The sequence below is a fragment of the Siniperca chuatsi genome, linkage group LG6 (assembly GCF_020085105.1).
Source record: "Siniperca chuatsi isolate FFG_IHB_CAS linkage group LG6, ASM2008510v1, whole genome shotgun sequence".
Lineage (NCBI taxonomy): Eukaryota > Metazoa > Chordata > Actinopteri > Centrarchiformes > Sinipercidae > Siniperca > Siniperca chuatsi.
In genome coordinates this window covers 18486127-18509495 of record NC_058047.1, presented here as the reverse complement: position 1 = coordinate 18509495, position 23369 = coordinate 18486127, and the positions used below count along the sequence as shown (strand labels likewise).

At 41.0% G+C, this 23369-nt stretch overlaps 2 protein-coding genes across 5 annotated transcripts; one reads left to right on the top strand and one right to left on the bottom strand.

Annotated features, from left to right (window-relative positions):
* Positions 1–20: 20 nt before the first annotated feature.
* Positions 21–2190, bottom strand: cks2 (CDC28 protein kinase regulatory subunit 2). The gene is made up of 3 exons (XM_044198788.1): positions 1995–2190; positions 1340–1467; positions 21–566 (listed from the first exon to the last, which is right to left on the bottom strand). The coding sequence occupies exons 1-3, from the start codon at positions 2051–2053 to the stop codon at positions 523–525; spliced, it is 231 nt and encodes a 76-aa protein (XP_044054723.1). The 5' UTR covers positions 2054–2190; the 3' UTR covers positions 21–522.
* Positions 2191–2377: 187 nt separating this feature from the next.
* On the top strand, positions 2378–23213 carry shc2 (SHC (Src homology 2 domain containing) transforming protein 2). 4 transcript variants are annotated; one of them, XM_044198777.1, is made up of 14 exons: positions 2378–2685; positions 5301–6109; positions 9577–9647; positions 12134–12194; positions 12483–12602; positions 13113–13166; positions 13333–13384; positions 13846–13972; positions 14921–15101; positions 15717–15810; positions 20202–20381; positions 20505–20815; positions 21119–21294; positions 21485–23213. In XM_044198777.1, exons 1-13 carry the CDS (start codon positions 2436–2438, stop codon positions 21245–21247), a joined length of 2439 nt encoding a protein of 812 aa, XP_044054712.1. In that variant the 5' UTR covers positions 2378–2435; the 3' UTR covers positions 21248–21294; positions 21485–23213. The 4 variants fall into 4 exon arrangements, with proteins under 4 accessions (XP_044054712.1, XP_044054710.1, XP_044054711.1 ...); XM_044198776.1 differs by having other exon boundaries at positions 2383–2685; positions 21119–21270; XM_044198775.1 differs by having other exon boundaries at positions 2380–2685; positions 21119–23213.
* The last annotated feature ends 156 nt before the right edge of the window (positions 23214–23369 follow it).

The following is a 23369-nucleotide window of genomic DNA, read 5'->3' as shown; positions in this document are numbered from 1 at the left end:
AATATTCATGAGCAAACATATGCGAAGAAGTACATTTTATTTTGTTCTTTCAGCAACAAAGAACTTTTTGAATCCACCATGACTCACTGTCAAAGTTTATAATATCTAGAAATAATATTATGTACACAACACAAACATAAGTTTAAAGAACAGGAAATGTTCAAACACAGAAAGCTCTTTTGGGAAAATTGTGGGCTGGAGAAAAATAAAATACTATGCCTGTATGACCACACTAAATAAAATCAATCATAACAAAATGGCATCCAAAGACATTTTTAAAAAAATGTATTAAAATGTAAAATATGGTTTATAAGGTTATCATTCACAGTGGAATCAAGCCATTTGCCTCTCATTACCTCTAAAAATTGAGGGAGTTTGAATGGACAAAAAACACAATACAACTAAGGGTTTTCTTTACAATACATTAGAACATATGTAGAGATGTATGTAGGAGAGATGTATGGTCCAAAGACAATACCAATCAGCAAAGATGATAGCAGGCATTTTACAGATGGTTCCCATTTAATCCTTTGGTAGAGGTCTTCTGAAAAGCAGTATGTGTGGCTCTGGAGAGTAAAGCAAAAAAAGTATTTCAGCATCATCCACAGTACAGTGGTTACACCATACTGTCATGCACACAGCTGTGGTCCATGTGCATGTAACTTTCATCACAGTCTAATGGCACATGCTAGGAGCTATTTAAGGATAGGTTCAGATACTTTTCATATGTACCTTAATACAATACTCACATGCTGATGTACATTTGTTACTGGTCACTGTAATCATTCCTCCTCTCCATACTAGTCATGAAGATATCCATTAATGGCAGACTAAAAAAATAAGAGATGGCTGACAAAATGCACAGTCCGTCTGTGCAAAAACGCACATTAAAACTGAGCTGAAGCTAAAATGAGGCTTCCGCAGTCCGAGTTAGACAAAACAATGAGGTATTTTCCAAGTTCATAGTCTTAAGTACAAAATTCCATTGTTCCATTTCCCTGGACAGTGTTTCCTTGCTGAGCTGCAGTGGAGTGAAAGTAACACAAAAGGGGAATTTTGTTCTAAAAACACTTCATGAATACCCATTTGATTTGACTAATTCAGACATCTGAAACCAAACATTTGCTTTGGCTGAGTATTACGATGCAGTTTTGCACAGAATAAGGACTGTAGATTTTGGCCCTAATCTCTTCTAGAAACAGTAAGAAAGGATCTCTTCACAAACAGAATGATTACAATGATGAGTAGCTCTTTCAATATACACATAGGCTTGTGAGCATTATTTTAAGACAAGACTTGAAAAAATATGAACCTATCCTTTAAGTCCACGGTTACTCACCTGGTTTGTGGATCATGTAGTGAATCCAGCCCTGGCTCTGTTGCACCCCGAGTCCCCTCCACTCATCTTCTGTCATCAGGTGGGAGGAGGGCACCAGTTTAGACAGCTGCTTTGGAAGCACAACATGCCTATGGGAAGATACATTAAAAACTGTCAAGGATGACCCACTAGAGCTCAGAAAAAAATATTTTTCAAAAGGACGGTCAAGCAGCAACTTAACGTTAACGTTGAGGAAGACAAATTCAGCTAACTTTGACGCTCGAAGCTTCATTTTACGATACTAGTAATGTAGGAGTTGGGGTTATTTACATTGCAGTAAAATTAACGTTATCCCCACAACATTCAAACCAAACAGATTTTAACATTAACCTTAGCTTTAAGGTAACAGTTATCATGGCTAGCTGTAGCTAACCTAGTTACGAAACCTAATTTAAGCTAGGTTAGCTAACGTTAAATTACTTAGTAATCTTTTAGTAAATCACCCATTTCAAAATGAAGTTGCCAGCAAAAGTTAACGTTATGTTGAGCCACGTCAAGTTAGCTAACCTAACCAATCTTACCGTGAACTGACGTTAAGCTAACTAACGTTAACGTACTCAACACAAACTAACGGCCTTTTGAAAATGTTAGCAAATCCCAAAAACGTGAATCATACCTGTACTCAAACTCCTCATCGTTGTACTTGTCAGAATAGTAAATCTGTTTTTTCGACATTTTCAGTCGACGATAGTGCAGAAAGCTGTTTTAGGGTGGTGTGAAGTGGCTCGCTCACAAACTTACTAGCAATATTTGCGAGCGCAACAAGCTGCTGTCATCTGCCGCTGCTTTCAGAGGACAATTCAAACCCCAACGGTTCCCCGCATTCCCCGGATTGGTCAAAGCAGCAGCACGTGGACGTCCTGGCTAGTTAGATCGTCTATGTTTGGTAAGATGACTCACTCGGCTGCAAAAGCACAACTCTTCAACGAGGAAGCACGGTTTGTATCAGTGGATGCATTTCCCTGTAAATTCTTTAAAAACATACATTTCAGCTATAATCTTAAGTGTTGGTTTTGTGCCATCAAGGTCAAATAAGTCTTAGGTGTTTGAATGTCTCATGTATTTGAAAACGTTTCTGGCCTTCACCAGAACTTTTGTGAAAGCGAAAAGGGGCTTAGTGAGAGCTCTTAACATCTTCCCTCCCTCTGCTACGCTGCGACTCTCCCTGCACGCGGTGCTGCAGCTTGACGTAGGAGGCGTGGGCAAAACATTGCCAGGAGTGAAGTGCAAAGGGCATCCAGGACCCGTTGTGGTGAATTCAACTACTGAAATTAAAATTGTACGCCAATATCGGTCGGCTGGAGTATGTATGTTGTTGGGTTTTCTTTTTGCTGATATACTGATAGTTTATTATGGCGTAATAACAAAATATTTTGGAATTAAATTTTTCCACTAACTTAATCGATTTCATTCTAGATATTTCAATAATTACTATTGTTATCTTAATAGGCTATAAACAGAGAAATGCATCAGTCACTTGTTATATTTTCTCTAGGCTTTACACAAATATATTACTTTTCTCAGTTAATGATTTGTAAGTATATTAAAAAATAAATTCTTTTTACATTTTAACCAAACAATACAATTTGAGGATTCTGTTTTGCAAGTAACATATGCTGTTGTTCTTAGTTGTTATCACTTTTGTCAAGGTAATGGCTGCTAATGAGTGGTGGTGTATTCACAGCATGATTTGTTCCACTTGTATATGCAAACTACCAAAGTCAGGAGGTAAATGTTAACTCTTCAAATACAGAAAATCACAGTATAGTGGTTGAAGCTGTAGTGTAACATCAGATGCAATTAAGTCATCTATTATTATTTATGGAAATTACACCATCTTCACATGATTGCTATTGTATCTATTTGTTTAAAAAATACTTTTATTAAATTTGGTTTAAAGTAATAATGGCTCCATATCTATTTTTGCTTTTGTGTAGAGTATGTTGCAAGAGCAGTTATTAGTTTTTTTGGCAGAAAAGGGGACAGAACATACTTAGGAAGGCAATCGGTACTTGTGCATCTGTCAGCATGCATTGATTCCATCTGGTTTATCAGTAACTTCTTATACTCTGTAGCAAACAAACAAGAAGTGATTGGCTGTTTGGAAGAAGGTGGGATGGCAGTGGTTGTGGTGTCATAGCGTTTCTGAAGGTGGTTTGTTTGTGTGTGTCTCCTGACAAATAGGTAAGCTTCCTGCCTCTGTTGCCTTTCTACTGTAAATAACTTTTAGTTCACAAATGTTGTGCCAGTAGCATTAGTGCACAATTTGAACATATTTTTGTCAGTGTAGTTTGTTTGTTTACTATAGATACATTGTTTACTGTGTTCTTCAGTCACATGTTGTTGGACAGACAACATGTTCTTACATGACTGTCCAAACTAATTATGGGACTAAACTAAAGAAATTGTAATGATTTGCTTGACTGAATTTCAGCAATTGACACAAACATAATGAGCCTTTTCTTGTCTGTGTAGGTGGCATTATTTAGTCACTAGATTACCCCACTTTTTGTGTAACAGATGACCCCTGACTTTTGGGTTATTTCACAATAAATGCAGACATTGCTCACATCTGTGTGTATTTGTAGACCCACTTTGTGTTTCGCACTGAGAATACTGACTGCTGGTGCATACCTTACGTTACTTTTGTGTAAGCTGGAAAAATGCAGTTGTGAGTGAAAAATAGCAAATTACACAACAGAGTGTAAATTATTTGACTGGGAATGAGGAAAAGGCATGAGGGAGGGTGCAAGTGAGGAGCTAAAAGGATTGTGCTGAGATGGCTGATTGCTCTCTGGGGAGGTGGATGGGAGGGAAGTTGGGAAGAGAATTCAGACAGATGGGATAGGGTGGATGTTTTCAGACACGTAGTCCCTTATGAGTGTGGCTGCATTGTTGCCTTTGTTAAGTTTTTGTCTATTGCCACGACAAATGGAATTACGCACTCACTCACACACACATGCATCGACAATACGAAATCCAAAATACACTTTAACTTATTGGATGAGACTCGTGCCAGTATTTACTCACATTTACGATCAATTCTTTAGTTAATGTTTCTATTTTGTGTTTTAATATAGCCCTATTAGTGGGTATTGCTACAGTACATTGTGTTAGTTTTTGTGCACATTCCATCTACAAGTCTTGTATGCATTTTGAGCTTTCTACACATGAATAACAGTCCTTTACTGAGACTGATTATGGCAGATGCTTATTACAAATTTGGGACCAAATACTGGGCAACCATTAGGCCTATGTCAGTTTCACTCCTTGCTGGAACCAAGAAATGTCTTTTCAAATTCAATATTCATCATTGACTTCACAGTAATGTATTTGTGTCTGTAACCTTAATATCATTGCTGTTGTTTGCTTGTTGTTGTCGTCTTAATTTATACATTGACAGCATTGTTCGGTTTCAGAGGTTAGAAATATTACTGCTAACCTAGCCTAAAGATAATACACACTGAGACAGGTTACCAATTCGCAGAATCTCCTTTTATATAAAAAAAAAAAATAGGCGCTCTGTAGAATGTGTGTGTTTGTGTGTGTGTGTCTGAGAGGAGGGTGGTTCAGGCTGATGTGTTTTAGCCGGTTTTAGCTAATACAGTCTGAGAGCAGCTGGGCAGGGCTAATAGACCCAATGACATCATCCAAAGAGAGAGCGAGAGAGACTGGGAGCATACGAGCAAGCTTGCCTAAGGCAGTGAAAGGAAGCAGGCCAGCTCAGACAGAGAGGAGAGTGGCATGAGAGTGGGAGAGTGTGTGTGCGCGTGTGTGAACAGGAGAGGACCAGACAGCATTCAGTTAACAAGGATATAGGACTCCACCTGGAAGATTTTCTCTCTAGTTTTCTCTCCTTCTTCCATTACACCTCTCCCCCTCCCCTTCCCCCCTTCCCCTTTCCCCCCTCATCCTCTGGCAGTTATCCCCCCTCAGCTCCTGCTTCAGGCGGCTCCTCCGGGCATGCTCCTTAAGCCAAAGTATGGCCGCTTTCGCAACGAGTCTGTGACCTCCTCCGACGACCTGATGCAGAGCTTAGCCATGAGCGGCAAAGTTGTGGCCACACCGGTGGTCCCCTCCTCCACCCCGAGCCTTCCTCTGCCTCCCCTGCCTCCTCTGGATCCCAGTGTCAGATCGTCCTCCTCTGCTGGGGCTACAGCCCTGGCCGACTCCCCTTGCCTGGATGGGGAACAGGATGCCACCACTACCTTCTGCATGCTCATCCCTAAGATGCCCCAGTGGAAGTTCTCCAACTCTCTGCTCAGCCGGAGCCCGTCCAACTCCAGCTCCAGCTCCAGCTCTAGCAAGGACTCGGGCAAGGCAGCAGCAGCTCCTTCCCAGGCCTCTGTCTCCCATTCTTCATCATCACATAGGCCCAGTGGTGCCACCTCAGCCAGTGGCCCAGTGGCCAGTCTCGCAGCAGTGCTTAACTCCTGTGACCCTGTGTGTGTCACCCCCTGTTCCTTGCAGGCCATTCGGGGGCAGAGAGCAGTTGTAGCGGCAAACTCTGCCAGTCCAGGAGGGCACGTATTTGGGACCACAGAGGCCATGGCGAGCCCTGGGGGTTCCAGCAGCTCCAGGTCAGGAATGAACCGCAGGACAAGGGTGGAAGGCATGTGGCTGGGGGGAGAGGACTTCACCCAGAAGGGTAGCTTCATCCACAAACCCTCTCAAGGCTGGCTGCACCCTGACAAGAAGATTGCAGGACCAGGGGCCTCTTATATTGTTAGGGTGAGTCAGTGGTCATCTTTGTTAATGCATACTGTATATCCATTGTAAAGGAACATCCACTTAAACATTCACTTAATTTAGGATTTGTGTTGAAAGTGTGTACAACAACAAAAAAAAAAAAAAACTTTTCTTCTCCTGGTGCTCACATATTTATTAATAGCTCACAAGAATAAGAGAACCACATAATATTAATGGCCCCATTTAAAGGTTTCTCTATCTGGGTGGGAAACAAAAGGACACCACAGTGCCAGGCAGTTTGTTATGCAGCTCATGTGGCGAGGGCTGGGGAATACATAATTTAATCCAGATAGATGGCTTGGTGTTGCTGGTATAGGAGACTGCATCAGGATAGCACACAGGCGTCAGGGTGGAGAAAGATAAACCGTGAAATTATGTGCGCAGACTGTAGTCAGGATCATTATTTTGCAGCACTGTTTACTGTAAACCGTATGCATCATACTTAAAACAATAACCATCTGTATTTATAGTGCATGTAACCTATGTCTGATTGTGAGCTCCCTCTGTAAGCTTGTGAGAGTGTGCTCTTTGTTTGGGTTTGGGATTGTTTACATTCACGTGTGCTAGGAGACCACACGATTTTTATCCATAAAATGGGATTTACAATCCTGCAGCATACTGAATCCCAATCTTTTTTTTATAGTTAGTATCATTATATGCTTGAAAGACATTTTTAAATAGTATGCAAACTCTTTGTGTTTTTATTAAAAATAAGATCAGGTTACTTAAAGAAGTGGATGGTTGGTTGTCCCACCAGAGAGATGAGAATGATTCTAAGTTAAAAAAAAAAAGGCAATTTTGTCTTCTGAAGAGATATCTTTGATTTGTGTTTACAAATGGTTACCATTGTTGCTTGACGTCAATGTCAATGATCTCCCCTTAGCGATCCCTCACGCCTGTTCACCTCCACCCCAAACTAATGACTTGGCTCTTGATTAGCCAGGTCCGGGGTCCAAGCATGCTTTCTAATGGCATTATACAGGCACCATTCATTCCTATATTCAATTACATTTAATCACAGTCATTTGCATCATGTGATGTGGAAGAGGGTGGTTGGATTGGTATGGGAGGGGTCCAGTGAGGAGTACGTATGAGCGCTTATCACCATGCAGGGTTTTCCTGGATTCATAACAAGTGCTGCTCTAATATTTGATTGATATTTCAGTTAATTGCTCTAATATTTGATTAATATCTCATTTAATTATCAGACCAAGCTTTAACAGCTCGTTGTTGTCATCTGAAGGCGTACTGCAATCGTTTTAGATGACCAGTGTAAGCAAATGTTTAAAATACGTTTCACAGCAGCTAAAGCAGCACTATAAGTGCAATTCAGTGGTGGAGGAGTACTTGCTGCATGTATTAGTGCCTAAGTGACAGTAGATTTCTGCTGTGCGGTGCCATTTTTAATCAGCATAGCAACCATAGCACACAGCTCTCTCTCCCTCTATTTCTGTTTCAGTGCTCTTTCTCTCTCTCACTCACACACAGACACAAGCACACACATCCACACATAGTCACTCCTCTGCTGGGCAAGACACAAATATGATTCTTAGTATTGGTTTCCTCCTTTGCACTTTCTTTTTGTTAGGCTCTGTGTCTGGCCTGCATCTGCCATCTTTGACAGCCAGGACACTGCAGCAACCATCAAACAAAGCACTGCAGCTGTCAAAGCAGCTATCATGTAGAGAGCTATAACAAAACCAGACTGCTATCATTTTATACTGTTCCCATACAAAATGGTGCTTAATATTTCACCATCAAATTATGAATATCTGTAATGTAATTTTTTGCTGCTATTGGTGCAGTTTCCAGAAAGGTCCATCCATGGTGCAATGAGTAAATGTTGTGGTCGGATGCTCTAAAATCTGCTGTGCACAGAGCACAAAAGTATGAAATTAGAAGGAACTTTAATGTCCACAACATGAAAAATTTACTTTGGCGTCAGCACTCACAACATGTGTTACAAACAAGACAGAACTGTTTGTACTGAACAACAACTAATTGTTCACTGTCTACACTATCCAGATACTATTTGGTAACATCCAGCTGTCCTCACTATCTGTCATCATCTGCCCATCCATCATTACACAACATACATGCTTTTCGCCTTAGTGGTAAAATGAGAAGATATTAGATAATGAACTGGGCTTAGGACATTTTCTACATTTATAAACTATAAAATGGCTATGATTTATCTCAAGAGAAGGCAGGAATTCTGAGGAATGCTTCTTGGAAAGTCAGTGTCCCCTGTAGTTCTAAGAATATTGTGATGGATACTTGGCCAAAAGGATAGGAGTGCAGATAGGGTGATAGAAGAGGGGATGTGTTGTATCAGTAGATGAGTGTGTGACAATTGAGGCATTGGCAGAGAGAGGGAAAGAAAAAAGAGAGACAATTTTCCTGATGGAAGACTTCCCCCCGTCTCCAAATCAGGTTAGAAAGCTCATCAAGCTCTCAGGCTCAAAGGTTTCTCTCTCTCTCTCTCTCTCTCTCTCTCTCTCTCTCTCCATGTTTTTTTGTACGGCTGCTGTGTGGTCTGTCTGTAGCAGTCACTAACAATCCTGGAAACTGCACTAAACATGACACTGACTGAGCCCAAGTGCTGTAGGAGAGAATGTAAATTATGTAGCACCAAATTAGTTTCATATTTGCTGATGATGACAGGTAAACTATTTTACAAACAGAAATGTGAAATGGTAGATTTTACTCACCACTCCGTCTTTTCACGTGAACCTCACAGTTATGCAAATAAGTACAGGACATCCTCACATGCATTGATTGTATACACAAACACACTCACACCCTTAGCATCCCCCAGAGGCTGCAGTTTGTCCATGATTTGGCGCTCTTAGTGCTGCTAATCTAGTCAAGGTGCCATTAGCACCCCAACCTGACAGCTATTAGGAAGCTGCTCAGCTGGCTGCTACCCAATGGAGTACACTTTAATGGCCCATATGTGGATTTGAGTTAGATTATGATGCATTGTTGGTAGTAATAGTCATGCTTACCAATAGTGGATAACATATTATATACTCCAGAAATGTCTTTTTTTAGAAGATTTGTACATAATATGTTTAAATTATTTTACTCCAAATGCATCATTTGCTATACATGTTTATAGCTGATAATAAAATTTTCATTCATATTTTAAACAAACAATGCTTATTTATAATGCAAGTTAAAGTCCTTAGAAAGCTTCAATAATATTCCATATTGAGTTTTAAGTTCAGCATTTACTTTTGAAGTGACATTTTTGAGATACCTAATCACTACTTTGTAAATAGAAGTCTATTTTTATTTCTGTACAACTGAAAAAAACACTACTACATTTACAACACTTCACATGGCAGGTTCATGATTAAATAGGAGCATCTAAGCTTAAAAATCTGTCCACTACCATATTTTAAAACTTGTCTTAATTTTTCTGTTTGGTTTGTTGCTTTTTGCAGTACATGGGCTGCATTGAAGTATTGAAGTCAATGCGCTCACTGGACTTCAACACGCGGACTCAGGTGACAAGGTAAGCTGGTAACCATCTCTATTGGTAGCGGTGAGTCAGGAGAATTTGATCCAAGATGTATATAGGATTAACTGAAGTATCAGGCACTATGATATCAAGTTGCTACCAGTGGTGTGTCAGTTCTGGGCTGAGTAAGAGTAGTTAAATTTTCATTTTCTTAGTATTATGTCAACGTGCCTTGATGAATGATCCTTAGAGAAATAGAGTCACACCTGTAGCTTTTGGTTTAAAACAGCTAACTTCATGGGAATGTAGAGAAACTTCATGCTTGTTTCATTGATAGCAACACAGCTTTAAAATTCTAGTTCATTTCACCAAACTCTGCTCAACCAGTTGCAGTGGAAATGTAATGCCAATGCAAGTATAAAATGTGAATCAAAACTAAAGTAACATGGTTTTGCACAATGGCAGCAATATAGTGTTATGTGTCCCAGTGCTCAGTGGCCTGACAGGTTTATGTATAAAACTATACCTCAGGGTCTTAGTATGTCTGTTGGTGTATTTTTATGCCTTACATGTGATGTTATTGTTATAAAAGCAGGGTTCTTTGCAATCCTCGGCCTCATGGGAGAAGTGCACTCCCTCCTCTCCCCCCCCCTCTCTGTCTCTCACCCTCCTCTCTCTCTCCTCCACAATCGATCGTCAGTAATCGGAGCCCACCGTGCACCCAAGGCTTAAGTGCAGGGGGAGGAGGCAGCAGCGATGGAGTGATAGAGAAGGAGATCTATTATTGATGATGTTTGCTAATGACTCTGGAAAGCTGCAGTGGTCCCCGTGAACGCACCCTGCTGGATAATGTCTGCGGCTGTAACTTCTTGAGGAGGAGGAGGAGGAGGAGGAGGAGGAGGAGAAGGGGGAAAGTTCAAAACAAAACAGCAAAACAAAACATTAGCAAAGGGAGAAACCATACCGAGCATTAGCTGCCTACACCAGGTTGTACTGTAGTATGACTGATTGCATGACATCAGTTTAGTTGTGATTGTTTTAGTGCATTGTTGATGATTTGTTTTTGCATCCTTGTGGTTGTCGATTATATAGCTGATTTTCAGTCAACCTTAGTTGAATTCACTGCAGCCTTTTCCATTCAGTAGCATGCGTAAGGCAGTTTGTCAATGGCAGCTTTAAAACAGACATTTTGCAGTGATGCTAACGACATGAGGCCTGGGTCTCTGATTCCTTTGGGAACATGGGGCTGACCATCTGTCCCTCAAGGCCAAAATCAGTGACTGATTGTCTTAATCAATCCACCAAACTTTACAGGATATTTTACTGTGTGTTAATTGTTGCTGGATGCAACTCAAAAGCATTATGCATCCAGAGCTGGCTTTTTTCAGCTTGCTGACTTACACAGAAGTTAATTTAGTCCTGGAAAACCACAACAAAACATTCAGTGGTTGTCAGAATTTCAAAAATGTACTTCAGCTCCTAGATTTGAAGAAGGCGCATTCTGCCAACAGTACTCTCTGTGTCACGGTGTTAAACAGCAACACCAGTGATAATGAGGCCCAGCATTTTATTGCAGAGAAGATACCGAGCCTGCAGACAAAAACAACAACAGCCCATCCCTCTCCTCCTCCTCCTCCTCCTCCTCCTCCTCCCTGTGCCCTCTCATCAGCATGAGTCATTCGAACATTGCAGTGTTTTTTTCAAAAATCCCTGAGAAGACCTTTACTCGAGATGGGGCCCGGGACGCTGCTTTTTAAATATTTACGAGCCACTTGATAGGGACAGCTGGGTTCTTATCTGCTGTCCCCGCTCTCCCCTGGCAGTGAGAGCACGAGCTCCCCCTCAAATCCACATTTATGCCTCACTCCCGCCATCAGACACACAGGGGACAGAAGCTTTAAATGCCCATTAGGTAGCCATTCCTAGGAGTTATAGTAGTGTCACTGCAAAGTGGTAACAAATCTGCAGAGAGAATTGCACTGTGGAAAATAAATGTGAATAATGATGCTCTAAAGAAGCAATAGAAAGTGTGGAACTGCACAGATCCTAGATACTTTATTTTGGCTCAAATTATAGTGTTTCTTCTTCCCTTATTCAACAGGGAATTAAACAAGAGTTTGATAAATTGTTTATCTGTTTTCTTTGTAAGGTCCTTGAACATCAGTGGTAAGAAGTAGTTTAGTACTTGTGAACAGACCTGCTGGAAACCTTTTCTTGACCTTTGAACTGTGATGGGTCTGTGACCTATGACCTTAGCCCGAGGGAGATAACACAAAGCTTCTGTTCATGTTTAACCTCAGGTTTCCATCATTGTGATGCAGCAGTTTTATGTAGCCTTGAACACTGGCTTAACATTTAAAACTTTTAATCTCAGTTATACTACTCACATTGTCGTGACTGGATTATTAATATTTGGGTGCACAGTTAACAGGAATCCACATGATATTTAGATATTAAATGTGTCCTTGTAGCCATTTGATCAGTGGCCAGTGTGTCCCACTATAGTCTGACCTTTGACCTTTCTTCATTCCCCTAATTAGGGAAGCCATCAACAGGCTGTGTGAAGCTGTGCCAGGCGGAAAGGGAGCTTGGAGAAGGAAGGTTAATAGTAAACTTTAATCTTACTGTGCATGTTTCATTATACTATTGTTACTAAACGCTAAGTTGTTTTATCCCTGTTGGAGAAATAGATGGGTTGTTACCACACAAGGTAGTACCGTGGTTTTAAGAAACTGTCGCTTTGGTGCATCCTTGTGTGATGCTCTCTGAATTGTCCTGATAAGTATATGATACTTATATAGCATGATATTTCTGTTTTCTGAATGTAAGTGCAGTTTTACATATGTGATTGTAATTTCCACTGTGTTCTTTTTTTTCTTTCCCATGTAGGCCGTGAACAAAGCTCTTCAGGCCATTATGGGGAAGAGTAACCTGCGATTTGCAGGCATGAGTATTGCAGTCAATATTTCCATAGATGGCCTTGGTCTGCTTATCCCTACCACACGACAGGTATGATGCTACACAACCGTAAGTTCATCTGTACAAGGATTCAACTGATATATTTGCTCCAATAGCCTTTATTAAATGTTGTCTACTGCTGATACAAAGAAGGTTCCTCCCTGACCACAAATACATTAAATAGTCCTTAAATGTGATGAACTATCATTTTTGCATTTTATGAATTAATTGTTATTCAATTTCAGTAATGATATGTGTGAATTTCAATGTTCCATAGTGGTTTAAATGAAATTCAGAGGCATTTCCTCCTTGCTGAGAACAAAAATATGGGAAATAATAATTATTGTGTAGTTACACTAAACTTCAACTGCTTTAACTTTAGTCAAAGTGTACTGGTATCGCTTCAAACCCTGTATCTTTTGAACCCTGATCTGTACTTCATTGAGACAATCATTTGTATTTTGACATCTCTAGTCTTCTTGTCCATTTGTGTTGTCTGTATCCACATGAAAAGTAGAATACATACTGGCAAACCACTGCCTCTGTTTTATCCACTTTCAGGTGATAGCACACCATCCCATGCAGTCTATCTCATTTGCCTCTGGGGGAGACACGGTGAGTGCAGCGTTGTTACGTTGTTGTTGGAATGGACATTTTGGCACACTGCACATATCTGACTGGATTCTATTTAGCTGGTATCCAATCTCATGACCAAAGAATCAATGAGGGCTTTAATTTAGTAATATATGTCTAAATGAATTTGTCCTCCTGTCTGTTGCAGGACACGCCTGATTATGTTGCGTATGTGGCCAAAGACCCAGTGAATCAGAGAGGTATGTCCTGAAAAGCTTCTCCTTCTGCTTCACTGCCTGTTTCAAAACCATGTATATACAATACTGGTTTGTATCTTGTATCTAAACATGGATCACTCAGCGAGAAGCTCACTTCTACATGTGTTTTATGATGCCACAATTTATTTTTGTAATACAAAAAAGTTACATTATAGCATATCCACCTTTTGGAAACAAAATAATTCTCCTATGAAGTTTTTCCTGATATAAATGTAGACCTTACTATGACATCTACTACATTTATTGGTTTAGAATATATTACAAATATTTTTGAGCAAGATATCACCCCCATTAAAAATTAAAAAAAAACTCAAAATGACCATAAAGTGTTTTGGAAAGAAATATAAAATAAAAAAATAATGGGATCAGTACTCAGCCAGCATCTTACTCTTAAAAGTATGTGGCAGCTGGAAAAAACGTCTTCACTTTTTTGTCTCCTTCAGCGTGTCACATCCTGGAGTGCGCAGACGGTTTAGCCCAGAGTGTCATCAGTACCATCGGCCAAGCCTTCGAGCTGCAGTTCAAACAGTACCTACATAGTCCTCCCAAAACCATGGCGTCTATGGAGAGGTAACATGCCACAATTATGGCTTCGATGAAAAGATGAAAAGCCTTTAAAGAGATTTTGTCACTGTCCTCCAAATCTGTGGCATCTGTGGACTGGTGACAATAGTAAATAATTGATTTGCAGCATATTTGTAAAGCAACAGGCACCATGATGCTAATAAATAACTATATATAGTATCTCCCTACAGCACAATTCTAAAAAATACTACTACACTAGTAATATATTTTAGAGAATCTAAAAATCAACGATTCAACTTTTATATACAGTAAATATCAAAGAAAAATCAAATGTTATTTTAGGAAGATTGACACCCAGTGGAAGTGAAGTTGGTGGTTGTTTACTAAGTTGGCATCATCAATCATACTTACTTTGACATAAATACTGGCCAGGCATCCTGCATGAAGGAGCTTAGTCGCATTTTCCACCACGAAAACCTGATCTGCTGTACATCTCTCAGATTTCTTTGTTATTTATTGCAAGGAGACATGATAGTTTGTTCTTGTATTACCTCAAAATCCATCTTATAACATTGATCCTCACAGATCTTCTCACCCTTTCGACCAAACCTCAGGTGTTGCAGTAATACCACTGCAGACACAGAAGGAACTCCAGACTGTTAGTCTTTTCTATTCTGCTTTCAAATGAACGCCTTCCTTCTGCCAACAGCAGTTCTGGTGATCTATATAAATCTCTAGAAGATTTATATAGATCACTTTCGGATGTGGAGATGTCATCTGATCGGAGTGAATCCATTTGAGAACCCAGATCTCCTTATCATTATCATTATTATTACAATTAATATCACTATAAAAAGTTATAATACAATAATAATCATCAACATGACTATTGTTTAGATTATAGAAGTTGTGGTATTGATTGCATTTAGCTCTAGTGTTGGACCTGCATAAAATGTATCTTTTCACTTTCTTTGCACGTATGTCCTGCTTCAGGTCTGCCAGGACAGAAGAGCCAATGTGGGGGGAGGATGAGGACTTCTCTGAGCATGACTACTACAACAGCATCCCAGGGAAGGAGCCTCCTGTTGGGGGAGTGTTGGACTCCAGGCTCAGGTCCACTGGAGCCCTACTGGGTCACATCCACACCCAACCACAGAGCAAGACAGCATTACAGGTGAATCTCGAGGCATGATTTTGGAAACAACATTAAGTCAGGTCAGTTTCTGGACTCTCGTACAGTAGCCCTAGCTGTGCAATATAGTGTCTTTCTTCAGACTAATCACCACACTGCCAAATATGTAAGCATGAGATGCAACCTTACCATCTAATGTTATCATAGATGTAATTGAAGCTACATCTGGAGATTATCAAGTAGTGCATGATTAAACTTTACTAGACAATGACAGCCAGACTCAAGCTAAACTCCCTCATAAACTGGTGACTGATGTGTTTTCCTGCTCTTCCCCATATTGTTTACATGGAATTAAATAGCAGGAGCATGAAAATATACTCCATAACTGTCTTCCTGATGTACATGCACCATAATTGCCAAAGATAGATATGATTACATAAAGAGCCTTGGCTCCTCTGTTGCCTACTGAGTGAGAAAAATCATCGCTCTCTCCCTGCAGGTTGTTCAAAATATGGTAACATTCTGTAGCTAATGTTTCAAATAGAGTGCTTCAAAACTACATTATGTGGGGACAAGAGATGAGTGAGTTATCCGTTCAGGTACGGAGATACAAATGTATTTAGGTTGTGTTCTTCTGGTGTGTATGTGGGTTTGCAGATGGGCTCACCAGCTAGGAGGGAGCAAGCATCTTATCCCCCTGGTCAGCTCTGCTATGAACTTCACTGGGACACTGAGACCACCAGTAGCTCAGGTGAGACACCCTGTGGCAGGACCCAGGTATAACATCTGGGGAAAAAACATGCTCACCAGTTTATCAGAGAAGATTTCTCACTTTAGTTGATACTGAGCTTTGTCGTTTAGTTAATCAATACTCTTTAACAGAGAATAAACTGAAGGTTTTTGGATGAACTTGAAGGGTGTGTAGGAGTCCGGTCTTCACTGCACTTTGTGCCCTGAATGAAATTTACTTACTTTCTTGCACAAACAGAAGCTCAGTGTTTGGACCCTTCTCAAGATTACCCTGATAGAATTAGGATTCTTGGGATCTTTAATCAGGATGGCCTTTCGGATAAAAGACTTGGTTCAAGACTCGTGCTTCAAGTTGTCGGTCATCTTTGATAGGAGGGAAGCTTGGAGCGTCCTCAAGATTCTCTGAATTCCATTTGGATTATTATGATAGTTAATCTGAGAAATAATTTAATTAACTTTGTGGAGGAATTTAGTGCAGACCACACCATTCTTTTCAGGAAACATGGAGTATCTGTTTCCACAGATTTCTGTAATGGTCTCTATTTCTTTATATGATTTTTATAGCATTACTATATATTATATATATATATATATATATATATATATATATATATATATATATATATATATATATATATTATATGATAATAAGGCTGTGTTGGAATGCTACTACTCCAGTAACCCTAGTCAGAGGGGTTACATGCGAAGGATGTGGGATGAATGGTTACTTCGAAACCCACAATCAAGGCTTACGGCGAAGCAACTAGTAGCTCAGTGTTCCAACATCCACAAGCGGCAACTGCTATCACAATTTGAGATTGACGAGATACAACACAAATGCTACGGCAAGGGGGAGCCAGGACTACAGGTCAGAGGGGAGCAAGCGGTGGCTCCCCAACCAGAGATTGGGTACGAAACCCCAAGTGAAATCACGCTGAACGAGGCAGCGACTGACCTGAAAGATAAGATCATGGCGAGGATGAATACAAGGCAACCCCGACGCCAATTACAACGGCTAAGTGAAGTACCATCAGAAAGTCTCCTAGAAGATGTGAATGCAGCATTGAGAGCAATCCCTACCACAACCATCACTGAAACCAATGAGCTGATATACGCCTCAGCAGCAGTGATCCTCGAGATGCTTGGCTACAAGAGCAACCATGGGAGCCATGAGAAACAGTACCCACCATGGAAACAAAGGCTGGAGGAAAAAATCAAGGAGGCCCAGAGAGAAGTGAGCCAACTGACAGAGGCTGAGAGAGGTGCAATGAGAAAGCAAGTACCCAAGAAGTACAACCAGATGCCCATACCTGAAGCACTCAAAACAGCCAAACAAAGGCTCCGAGCCTTGGCCAGCCGCCTAAAGAGGTACACGAGAGATAATGAAGCCAGAAGAATAAACCGGCTGTTCGCAACTCAACCTGCAAAAGTGTACACTCAATGGCAGGGTAATAACAGCAGAGCAGACCCACCAAGGCTGGAAACTGAACAGTACTGGAAAAATATATGGGAGAGGGAGGCATCACACAACAACGATGCACAGTTGCTGGTGGCTCTGAGAAAGGACCACAGCAACCTCCCTGAACAGAATCCAGTCACCATCACAGCGGCAGACATCCAAGAAAGAGTCTCAGGTATAAAGAACTGGACAGCACCGGGCCCTGAGAAGATCCACACCTACAGGCTAAAGAAGCTCACTGCACTCCATGAGCGCCTAGCAGCACAAATGAACCAGCTGCTAAGAGATGGGACACACCCTGAATGGCTTACCGAAGGGCGTACAATCCTGATCCTGAAGGATCCCGCAGGGGTACAGTCCCAACTATCGGCCAATAACCTGTCTCTCCACAACAAGGAAGCTCATGTCAGGCATCATCACGGCTAAGATAAGTGGACACATGGATCAATACATGAGCAAAGCACAGAAAGGCATTGGCAAAGGAACCAGAGGAGCCAAACACCAACTCCTGGTTGACAGAACAGTCACCCAACAGGACTCTAAGAGACTTCATTGCAAACTCGATGAGGCTGTGGAGAACCACCCTTGAGGCCAATAGTAGGCCACTTGCACAAGTATCCATCAAATGTGGCATATACCAAGGAGATGCTCTGTCCCCACTGCTGTTCTGCATAGGTCTGAACCCCCTCAGCCAAATAATCAACGGGGGCCACCATCAGTCACCTCCTCTACATGGATGACATCAAGCTATACGCTAAGAGCGAGCGGGACATCGACTCACTGATCCACACCACCAGGATCTACAGCTCTGACATTGGGATGTCATTCGGGCTTGAGAAGTGCAATCGAATGGTGACAAAGAGAGGGAAGGTAGTCCACACAGAAGGGGTCTCACTCCCAGAAGGAACAATAGCAGACATTGAGGATGGTTACTAAGTACCTTGGAATACCACAGGCAAATGGCAACCTCGAAGTAACAAGGAAAACAGCAACTGCCAAATACCTCCAACGAGTAAGGCAAGTCCTAAGAAGTCAGCTCAATGGCAAGAACAAGGCCCAGGCAATAAACAGCTATGCCCTGCCAGTGATCAGATACCCTGCGGGAATAATAAGGTGGCCAAAGGAAGAGATACAGACCACAGACGTTAAGATGCGAAAGCTCCTCACCATGCATGGAGGGTTCCACCCCAAATCCAGCACCCTGAGACTGTACGCTAGCCGTAAGGAAGGCGGCCATGGACTAGTGAGTGTGAAACCCACTATCCAGGATGAAACATCCAAGATCCACAAGTACATCAAAGATAAGGCCCCAACAGATGACGTGCTCAGGGAATGTCTCAGGCAATGGAGAACAGAGGAAGACGTGCTGGAGGAGGGACCATCATGGGAGGACAAACCCCTACATGGGATATACCACCGGAACATAACTGAAGTGGCTGATATCAAGAACTCCTACCAATGGCTAGAGCAGGCCGGACTAAAGGACAGCACAGAGGCACTCATCATGGCTGCACAGGAGCAGGCCCTGAGCACCAGAGCAATAGAGGCCCAGATCTACCACACCAGACAAGAGGCTAGTAGGCTGTGCAAAGAGGCCCCTGAGACAATCCAGCACATAACTGCAGGATGTAAGATGCTGGCAGGAAAAGCATACATGGAGCGCCATAACCAAGTGGCTGGCATAGTGTACAGGAACATCTGCACTGAGTATGGACTGAAAACCCCGAGGTCAAAGTGGGAAACACCTCCAAAGGTGGTAGAGAATGACCGAGCCAAGATCCTGTTGGACTTGGTAGAGGACCCGAGCTTGAAGGATGACACCACCCGCGGAGGGTGAAGGACAAAGTTTTTTATATTAATAAGTTATTCAGCAGCATTTTTATCATTTAAAAATTTTACTTAACCATTCATCCCACATCCTTCGCATGTAACCCCTCTGACTAGGGTTACTGGAGTAGTAGCATTCCAACACAGCCTTATTATCGCATAATATATATATATATATATATATATTTAAAAATCTAGAATAGAAAACTAAAACAATAAATGACATATATGCTTTGTTGCAGAAGTTATTAGTATTGACCCTTTGTTGATTTTTAACTTTGGATAAGTGACATAGCAATACAGTGATAATAAAGTTATAATATATATATATATTTATATAATATATATTTTCATTTACTATCACTTTACCTACCAAACTTTTTAATCAATCAGACTTTGTTTATATATATCATCTTTCATTCAGGTTAGTGCAGTTCAATGTACTTAAAACTAGTAACGAGTAATTGTCAACGGTCCAATAATAAGAAAATGAAAATTATAATACAGTAGTATTATATTTAAGACAATTGATATAATGGATAAGGTTCAGACAACTTTAGTGGGTCTACATTTTTTAATGGTGGAAATCTAAAATACACACCCAGTACAGCTAACATTTTACATTTAATATTAATATTGTGGAAAGTGTCCTTCCTTCTTTTTAAAGATTTTTGTTGAATTTAACTTTTAGTAAACAGTCACTAGTGAAGAGGCACACAGGAAACAAAGGAAGAGAGAGGGGATGGACATTATATCCAATGGAAACCCAGCATTGGAAATGTGGCATGTGCTGTAACCATTCAGCTGCCAGGGTTCTCCAGAAGCTGCCTTCTTATTGGTGGCTACATACAATTGGTCTATAATTATAACATTAGCAATGCATATCCACTTTAGCAAATACTGCAACTGGTTTAATTGTCCAGTAGCTTATTTATGGAAATAAGATAAACTGACACACACTGTGGTATCTCATAAACCTCAACAGTTCAAGTTGTGATTTCAACCACTAGAGGGGGCCAAAAATAAGAAACATAAAAATATTTCACACACATACACATACACACACCAGAAGTCAGAAATTTATTAAGAGCACATGTCCTTCTCAGGTCTGACATCAGATGGTTACCTGTGTGCTGACGGCCAGCCACCAGGCAACAGAGATTATGAGGAGCATCAGTACGTCAACACCCAGAGTCTGGAAAACCTGGACTCACTGGCACATGGGCCCGAAGGACACAGAGGAGCCAGGGCACCCGACAGTCCTAAAAAGGACCTCTTTGACATGAGTAAGTCCTGAGAGTTAGTGTGACACATTCTGGCAGAAACAGTGACGATAACGTCACTTTTATATTTGAAAAATACTGTAGAGTGATCACGCTTGTATTTGTGAAACATCATTGTCCTTGTAGGGCCTTTTGAGGACGCACTGAAGCTCCACGAGGCCTGTGGAGGAGTACCACCAGCTGGAGGTGTCCGGGTCCTGGAGGACCAGTGGCCAAGCCCTCCACGCCGTCGAGCCCCTGTGGCCCCAAATGAGGAGCAGCTCCGCAGGGAGACATGGTATCACAGCCGCATGAGCAGACGGGACGCAGAGAGACTCCTGGTCCGAGATGGAGATTTCCTGGTCCGGGAGAGCACTACCAACCAAGGACAGTACGTGCTAACTGGCATGCACTGTGGCCTGCCCAAACACCTACTGCTGGTGGACCCAGAGGGAGTGGTAAGTCTGGCAGCAAGCGAAAACAGCTTACCAAAAATATGTTTGACAGTTGTCAAAGTTCATACTTGTCTCATATAAAACCAGTGGAGGAATGTCGTATGTAGCTGCAGTGTTTCTCATTGCAAAGTAGTTTTTTTATTTTATTTACTGATTGTCTAAAAACACTTAATAATTATTTATTGGATGTTATTTATAAACACTGAGCCGTGTTTAATACAAAAAACTGTGTTTATAGAAGATTTGTGCCGTATGTAGTGAACACAATGACGTACGTCCTCCCATCTTTTGTTGCCCTCCATACAGGTCCGAACCAAAGACATGTTATTTGAGAGCATAAGCCACCTTATCTCGTACCACCTGAAGAACGAGCTGCCTATTGTGGCAGCAGAGAGTGAGCTCCACCTCAAACAGGTGGTCAGGAGGAAACAGTGAGCCACCTGGCCCTGCATGGGACAGTGAGCATACAGTATACTACTTTTGTAAGGGATGCCCAAAATGATTTAATGATTGAAAATGTAGATATCAGGGAGGCAGTGGATAGTAAACCTTAATTTCCATTTTAAAATACTACATGTTAAGAAGAATTAGATATATAGGTATAAGTCCCTTAAATGACTGTATTGACCTTCAATCAGTTCCTAAAATTGCCATCCTTCTTTGTCTCCACAGAAGAATTATTGTGCTCTCATGCAAAAACCACAGAAAAAAATGAATATCACTTATCCCGGATGGATATTTATCTGGAACAAAGGATATCACTGATACTTTCTTTCCAACAACAACAACTCTACTAAGGAGAGTGAGGCATCTGACATCTTCTTGTACTTTCTCTGCCTTTTGCCTACCAGGATCAACCAAACTATCCCTTAATCTGTCACAAACGCCTCAGCATGCAGCTATTAAGCTAACAAACCAACCAGATTCCACTTCCACTTTCAGAGCTGGAAAATTGTCAACCGATGTCAAAAATGAAAGCGACGACTGTTTGAAGAGGACCCAACTTCAGGAAATCAAATAAGGATTTGATGTGCAGAGAAGTAATGTCCTACAATGCCTGTAATAGTGAAGTGCTTCCAGTATACCGTGGCTTTACAGTCAGTCACAGGTCATCCACTGAACAAATAATAGACATCGCCAAAACAAAACTTATTATCTGGTACAGATACTGTATAAAAAACAAAAGATGTCAGGTTCTTCAGTAGGTCATTTCTGTATAAATGCAAGAAATGAAAATACTTAAATGATAACGACAACTGAAGTTTCATTGGAATGTAAAGACTGTTTGTTGTCACATGTTCACAGGTCTGCAGTACCTGACTCTGAGATGGCACAATGGAAACACACTGAACATGATTCAGTGCTGGATTTATAAATCATGCATTCATACTATATTCATATAGACAGCCAAGTGGACATACAGTACATTGTCTTGAAAGTGAGAAGTTTTATCATATTTACCATAAATATTTGTCATTTGTGTTGTGTTTGCAAGGGCTGTTAATCATTTGTTAAAGACATACTGTATGTGTTGTATAAGCCTGTGAAAATTATTGGTCAGACTGTACTCAAATGAATACTACGTCCTGGGTTAAAAACAACTACTCTGCATACAAATTCAGTTTATCTGTGCCTGTACACCACAGCACCTCCAACGTCAGTGCCTTATTAACTACAGAGACAGGCATTTGTGTCCGAGTGTAATATAATGTGCATTTATGCTCCTAATGCAAAACACTAGTTTTCTTGCCATGCCAATGAATGACTGAACAAACGTCAGGATGATTAAGCTCTTATACTTGTGAACAGTCATGTAAGCTGCTCTTGTTTTGTTTAATATGGTCTTATTGTGTCATGACTGTCATTGTCCCTCACAACAGTCCCCTCAGTAAAGCTTCTTTTCTTAGAGGCCATAGACAGCACAGGTCTACCGTGATTGATATTTAAGACAGGGGATTTGGACTTGAAATTAAATCCTTTATTTGTCCCGCCTCAGGGAGATACATCACTTTATTGATTGTCCTCATCCCACATCTGTGTCTTTACATGTCATTGCTTGTGTATTTCTGCTCCTTGGCTACAGTGACAGTAAGTTTCCTACCCCAATTTTTGCCAATGTAATACTTTTAAATCTTACTAGAGGTAGGTCATATGCTTTTTGCAATTCTTTCTGTGTCATTAGCAACATATCTTTTAACAGGCCCTCCACTGCTCTTAGCTGCAGCCTCATGAATGCACAGACAGATGAGGTGAGCTAAAAGGCTTTTGGTGAGGTCCAAATGATTAATATAATTATTTCAGATCTCCTTTTTGCTTTCTCAGGAATTTCTTGGATCTTTTCCTCTTCGATTAACTTTGGCTTTTTGTCAATAAAACTAAATGAAAAGAGGGTACACTTCAAGTGCTATTTTGTCATTTGTGAGTCTTCATATCTGCCAGCTAATGTAGCAGCTCCACAGTTTAAGCCCAGCTGTCCAACTTTCCATGCACACATGCTGCAGCCAAATTAAGACTTCAGATTTCCATCATCCAAAAATAGATATGAGGAGCAGTGTAG

What these genes read in the sequence shown, in the direction of transcription:
- shc2 (XM_044198777.1), top strand. Translation starts at nt 2,436, where the DNA reads ATGTATTTGAAAACGTTTCTGGCCTTCACCAGAACTTTTGTGAAAGCG. An exon ending in GGGCCTCTTATATTGTTAGG is followed by an intron (nt 6,110 to 9,576) that starts GTGAGTCAGTGG and finishes TGCTTTTTGCAG; the next exon opens with TACATGGGCTGCATTGAAGT. An exon ending in ACGCGGACTCAGGTGACAAG is followed by an intron (nt 9,648 to 12,133) that starts GTAAGCTGGTAA and finishes TCCCCTAATTAG; the next exon opens with GGAAGCCATCAACAGGCTGT.
- cks2 (XM_044198788.1), bottom strand. Translation starts at nt 2,053, where the DNA reads ATGTCGAAAAAACAGATTTACTATTCTGACAAGTACAACGATGAGGAG. An exon ending in GATGAGGAGTTTGAGTACAG is followed by an intron (nt 1,468 to 1,994) that starts GTATGATTCACG and finishes ATCTTCCCATAG; the next exon opens with GCATGTTGTGCTTCCAAAGC. An exon ending in CTACATGATCCACAAACCAG is followed by an intron (nt 567 to 1,339) that starts GTGAGTAACCGT and finishes TTTACTCTCCAG; the next exon opens with AGCCACACATACTGCTTTTC.